Source organism: Hippocampus comes, unplaced genomic scaffold (assembly GCF_001891065.2).
Source record: "Hippocampus comes isolate QL1 unplaced genomic scaffold, H_comes_QL1_v1.1 scaffold180, whole genome shotgun sequence".
Lineage (NCBI taxonomy): Eukaryota > Metazoa > Chordata > Actinopteri > Syngnathiformes > Syngnathidae > Hippocampus > Hippocampus comes.
In genome coordinates this window covers 1,313,499-1,320,144 of record NW_017805076.1, presented here as the reverse complement: position 1 = coordinate 1,320,144, position 6,646 = coordinate 1,313,499, and the positions used below count along the sequence as shown (strand labels likewise).

At 40.2% G+C, this 6,646-nt stretch overlaps 1 protein-coding gene across 1 annotated transcript in view; it reads left to right on the top strand.

The window, feature by feature from the left end:
- The window catches only part of sntb2 (syntrophin, beta 2), a 47,634-nt gene that overhangs the window by 2,945 nt on the left and 38,043 nt on the right, over nucleotides 1-6,646 (top strand). The window contains exon 2 of the mRNA XM_019865285.1: nucleotides 3,674-3,884. Within this exon, the coding sequence (XP_019720844.1) occupies nucleotides 3,674-3,884 (211 nt within the window). The remainder of the gene's footprint in view (nucleotides 1-3,673; nucleotides 3,885-6,646) is intronic.

The following is a 6,646-nucleotide window of genomic DNA, read 5'->3' as shown; positions in this document are numbered from 1 at the left end:
TATATACACACGGACTCGGGGGGCCGGGGCGCGCCGCCGCCTCCGCCACCTCCGCTGTCGTCCTCCTCTGCCCTCGGTTTTTACTCGGCCCGTGGTGTTCATCAAATAGTTCGCTGGATTTTGTCGATACATCAATGGATGCTATTTTCTTAACATTACGGTGCGAGCATGCGACTGTAACACAGAAAACGCTGTTTCAACTGTCGTCGGAGATCGCGGCCGCCGCCATGTTTCAATGTTGACAGACGACAGGGCAAACGACGCGTGCGCTCAACGTGAATATCGCGAGAGTTTGCACCGATATAAACCCTCTACACAAAAATGTAGAGGGTTGTTTGAAAAAAATGCCAACCGTAAAGTTTTTTTCGACGTAGAAATTCTTGGTCGGGTTACCAGAAACTACTTTTTTTTCTACGCCTAATGACCGAGCAGGCTGATTCAAAAGGGGGCGTTTACCTGTTTACCCAGCAATGGCCGACGTAGGCCAGTAAAATCCAATTAAAATTGCTCCTGCTGGTAACTGCAGCCTCGAACAGGACATGAGAAGCGAAAATCGAAGGATGGGTTAAACAAGCTAGAATATTTTGTTTTATCTGTGTCAGAGATTTTCTTGGACAAAGTTAAAGAAATGACTCGGCACACAGGAAAATTGTCTTCATTATCGGCGGGAGCGGATCTCTGAGAGCGAACGACGGTAGTTGCTCCGATGATCACACACTCGAGCTCATTTCCCGCCAATTCAGACTTTTATTGTAACATACAAGGAAAACACTGCCCCCAACATTTGCATACCGCAACCCCGGTCCGGCCCCTCGGTAGTGATTGGTTGTTACCTGATTTTAAGCTTTGATCCACCGGTACATTGGCGCCTTTCTGTCTGGTCTACACTGTATCAACATGTTGCAGACTTCGCGGACGACAAATGTCGCCTGGGTGCGACGGGTGTTCTCAACTCGTCTTTTGTTGTTCAACCGCTGTTCCCAAATTATTCATTCCCCTTTTGTGACCGAGTTTCGCCCTCTCCCGTGATTGCCCACCTGCATTGACGTGCTAATTGTGGACTTCAACAGCCCTCCGGCCTTTGTGCACAGGCATTTGGGGGTGCTGGATACGCACCCAAACGTTTAGATGTGCCCAAATTAAATGAAACTTTAAACATGATACAATTTTGCTCATAGATTCCTCTAACAATCTGCGAGCCAGATTCAATCATCAAAAGAGTCACACCTGGCTTGCGAGTCATAGGTTCCAACCCCTGCCTTAAGGCCACATCTTTGATACCCCTGCTTGAGACTGAAGGTAAACCACATTTTGAGTAAAATCTGTGATCTCATGGTTAGTACGTCTGCCTGACAGTTCTGCAATTTGGTGTCCAATGCTCAGTTGCAGTTTTCCTTTTTTGGAGTTTGCATAATTGAGATAAACCAGGAATGCCCAACCAGTCAATCGCGGTTGACCAGCAGTCCGCAGACTGGCCCCAAGTCGACCGCGAGGATTGTAGGGGTAATGGAAAAAAAAAAAAAAATGTGTGTGTGTGTGTGTGTGTGTGTGTGTGTGTGTGTGTGTGTCTGTGTTATTCTATATTTTTGCGTTAGTGTACAGTGTATCTTATCATTTTCACAAAAAAGTATTTAAAAAAAAGCTGGTCACCTTTAACTTACAGTGGCGCATGACCTGCTTTACGGGGAGTTGTTAGCAGTCAGCAGTCTGCAATTGCACTTTGCGGTCAGGGCTGTTGCAGTATAGCTGTTTTTTTTTTTAATTTTATTTGTTTTAATTCTCATTCAAAGGTTGCTTGATTGGCGATTCATTGTATAAGAATGGGAATCTAGAGAGCCAGAAGAAGCATATTAAAATGGTAGTTAGCCACAGAACGATAGTGATGTTTGTGCACTTAATATGCTGTCAAAATGCCTCCCTCCGGCAGGTCTCCCACTAAAGTAGGCAGTGATTCCTTTTCACAAACTCACAAACTTTTCTATCTGCTTTAATTTTCTGTTTCGTTCAGATTAGGGTCCGTTATGGCTGTTGCTTGTCATTGCATGCGTGTGTTCGTATGCACGTGTGTGCATGGATGTGCGGACTCCTGATATAGACAATCAATTTGTGCTATGATGTCATTATAAAACTAACTGCACAGGTAGTATTTCAACATTTGCAATGGGTAGTGATAGGTACCTTTCCCATTTGAACAAGTTAGTTTATGATTCTCTGTACCAGGGAATCGATGCAACACTGCCTTCTGAGAAAGTTGAAGAGGCTTGTGTCGGTGGTGTAGAAGGCAACTCTCACTTGACTCTTGCTGGAGGCGCTGACGGTGTAGCTGAGGTTTTTAAATTGGAGAAAACCATGGCGATGGGTAGCACTATCACATTCATCTTGTCTTCTTATTAGTTGAAATAGGTTAATTGTACTACAATTACCGCTACTGGTCACTTAAAAAAATGCAACAATTTTCAGCACCAACTGTACAACTGTCATAGTATTGTATTGTACCACTAATCACTTTATCTCTGCTCAATGACTCTGCACATTGTCGCACAACTGTCATTGGGTGGTACTATTGCACAATGGTACCCTTACCTTCCAGAAAGTCTTTTGATACTTCCATGGCATGTCTTTGTTCATCATAGTTACTTGTTATTGCAATGCCAGTATAGCCTGTACTACCAGAGACAAATGCCTTGTGTTCTACATACTTGGCAAATAAAGATGATTCATATTGTTCTGATAAATCTCTAAAATTGAAGAAATTAGATCAAAACAAAAAAAAAATGCATTTAGAAAATCGTGGGTATTTTAATGGTGAAAAACGTTGAATTTTTGGTAAGTGGCGATTTTGGGCTTGTTGCAAATCTCTCTCTCTCTCTCTCTCTCTCTCTCTCTCTCTCCCTCTCTCCCTCTCTCCCCAACAACTAAGTAGCCTTAAGAAACTTAATTTGTACATAGATTAGAATTCCCGTCATGGTTTGCATAAACCCGAATTATTAGACACATTAGAAGAATTATTGTCATCAACTCGCATCTTTAAAAAGATTAATGTATAAATGAATGTCATTTACTATTAATAATAACTTATGCTGTCAGGAATTCATGTTTTTAGATTCGAGATCTATTGATTCCATTGATTACTCAGGTAAGTGCTCTGCCTCCATTTAATTTTAGAGGGAGACATTTCTGTCGACCAGTTTTTGTCGTTGACTTGGCCGAATAGGACAATTCTTTTTTTCCCCACCATTTAACATAATATTAACATGTGATTGAGCGTGATTTCAGCAAATTTGTTATTTCAGAAGTGTGTATCCAAATGGTCACTCTTCACATTATTTGTTTTCCGAAATTTTTCAATAATAAAGTGTCTCTGTTAAGATGTGTGTGTTTACAAAAATTTGCACTTGAATGCAATTGTCTCAGTGATGGAACAAAAATAAACTATTTTTTTTATTTAAAAAAAAAAATCAGTTTTTCTCTTGAATAGTTGTATTGTATATTATTGTGGATTGATTGCCTGACCAATGTATCGATAATCACTATATTGCCATCTTGTGAGATAATCGTTATTGTGAGCCTTGTATCTATTGCATATCGTATCGTATTATGGAGTACCAAGAGGTTACCACCCATAGGCCAGATGAATGTAATTATTATTACTTAAATCTGTTTCTCTCCACAGTGAAGTACATTCGTGAGGTTTCTCCACTATTCAAGAAGATTTCCTTGGTGGCTGACTTGCCATGGAATGGTGTTGGGCCACTTTCTCCCAGCTACAACGGGAGTGAGGATTCTGGATCTCCTAGACGCAGCTCCTCCAAAGACAGGAAGGTTATGAGCTTGAAGATGTGCTTCATCAGTCGGAACCTAACCATGCCAGACTTGGAGAACAGGTCTGACTTTAACATTAACATTGTATTTTGCTGCTGTGATGGCATAAAAATGTGTACCTAACTGAAATTGTAACTCTCAATATCCGTATATTTTCACTATCCATCCATTTTCTGAACCGCTTCTCCTCATGAGGGTCGCAGGCGTGCTGGAGCCTTTCCCAGCTGACTTTGGGCAGTAGGCAGGGTACACACTGAGCTGCTTGCCAGCCAATTGCATTGACGTAGACAAACGAAAACCATTCTCACTCACAGTCACACTGAGGGACAATTGAATGTTCAATTAACCTATCATGCATGTTTTTGGAATGAGGGTGGAAACCGGAGTACCCGGAGAAAACTCAACCAGGCACGAGGAGAACAAACTCCACACAGGAAGGCCGCGGCCGGATTCGAAACCACAACCTTTGCACTGTGAAGCGGACATGCTAACCAGTCGACCACCATGCCACTCTATATTCTTACAATTATAAGCAAATATGATCAACAGTCTCGTTGCCATTTTTATCTCATCCACCACGTTTTTTTTTTTTTGTGTGTGTGTGTGTGTGTGTGTGTGTGTGTGTGTGTATGTGTGTTTACGTCTGAGATAAAATTTGCTATAATGAAAAGTCCCCTGTTGTGAAAAATTTCTGGCTGCAAACATGATTTCATTGTAGAGGAGTTCTACTGTAGCTTGTTCTGTTCCACTTTGTTTACTCTCCAATAATCAAGATAACTAACTCATACTAATATCAATATTTTTTTTTTTTACATTTTCGAATCAGTAAAGTTAAATTGGTTTTAAAATAAAATCCAATGAAAAATATTATTTATATAGTCATCTTTAATTTTTTTTGTTACAGAAAATCCATTGTCATAATACTGTATCGAAATATCTCATTGAAAACTCCTTTATCGTATCAAATTGTATATTTTTTAAAAAACTATCGTTTTGTGTCGAATTGTTAGGCCTTATTGCAACACTTATTAAGCTTATTATTACAGCAGAGAAGAAATTCATGAATGGTTTGAATTTTATAGTAAGTTGTACAACTAGGTACATGATCGTAATGAATAACAAATTGATGAATTTATGAACGGCTTAAATTTGCCTTAAATTGGAGAACAGAAAATCTTGTGTCAGAAATAATAGCAGGGGAAATAAATTCTAAATTTACACATAATAAAAGTCAAGGAGCCATTTTGGGGTCTTGATAGAGTCAAATCTTCAGCAAGCCACGAAATATTACCGTAATGACCATATACAAGGTGCACCTGATTTTAAGGCGCGCTGTCAGCTTTTAAGAAAATGGAAGGCTTTTAGGTGCGCCTTTTAGTGCGGAAAATACGGTATAGTGAAAACAAATGACATTAGAAATATTAAATTTTACACTATATTTCTATGCTTACATAGATTACCTATTTCACGGATGAGGTTTTTCCGCTTTTTGGCGCAATTCCGCTTTTTTCCAGTCAAAATGGACCTTTTTTTATATTGTTCCAAATCCGTTGAGAAAATTTAAGGGGTGTGGCGGGGGGGGGTGGTCTGGTGTTATTTCTGGGCTGCCGGACTTACTTGTCTTCGGCAGACTCGGGACTCGTAATGTTTACAAATAAAGTTTGCAAGCATCCATTTTGAATACCGTTTTTTTCTCACGAAGCGTTAGTTTGTCGTTACGTCATATATGGGCTAAAACCATGTCTTACTTGTTGTGATTGGTCGCTATATTGGCAAATGCAGAATCACAACCAATCCGTGTTCGCCTTCCTAAACCCTTTTCCCGTGAATTCTGAATGGTTTTGCAGTGTATTGAAATTACTCGTGTATGTAGTCTGTATTAAACAAACGCCGAATGTTTTCGAGACTCGTGACGAAGCTAACGTGCGTCAGATACTGTAGATGCGGATCTGAGAAACAAGTTTCGATGGGACTGGTTGGATAGAAAGCTGACGGTGTCCCCAATAGGAACCAGTAAAGAGGAACCATTGTCTGTGCTTGTGTCGGATTTCATGAAAAAGCTCTGTGTACAGTGTGTGACGATGTCATTCAATACGGAATGCATTCATAACCCATATATAGTAAACAGTTTAGGACATCACTATCACTGTACGAGGTAAGAATCAACAGCTTTTAATCACATTTACACAACATTTTACGAATACAAGTAGTGAACAAATCTTAAATATGGCAGGGAACGTGTTTCCTTTTTTAGTTTTGATTTTGAGCAGCAAATTTGAAGTTACATCTTGGTGCTCACCAGGAATGCACAAGCAAAATTGCACAAAGGCCGATGTCAAATTTTCACTTGAAAGAATAGTCAACAATCTTGGGATGTTTTTCTGTGAAAGTTTCAAGTTCAAGTGTATAATGTACACACTTATACACTTCATCTTTAGCATGTTTAGTATAAAGTGCCAATTTTGTAAGCAAATGGGGAATGGTACTTCAACAGAAATTGTAACATTTTGTTGATAAAACAATGGTTTTAAGGCTTTAAAATCTCTAAAACCCATGAGCTTCGGGGCTTTGCCACCTGGGCTTCCATCCGGGGCGTTGTCCCTTGACCCCACTGGGACACTGCGGCCCCCCAGCTGATTTTGAGATTTTTTCATCACTAGCCACTCTCATCCCTGCTATTTTAATATACATGTACAGTAGGGTGGTCCATTTTGGAAAAGTTTGTCGGATTCGTCGGGCCGGGTCGGAAATCTTGTCGATACTATGACACAAGGATGTGTGCAAAAGTTTATTCCGATCTGATAATTTGATCCCGTCCCGCAGA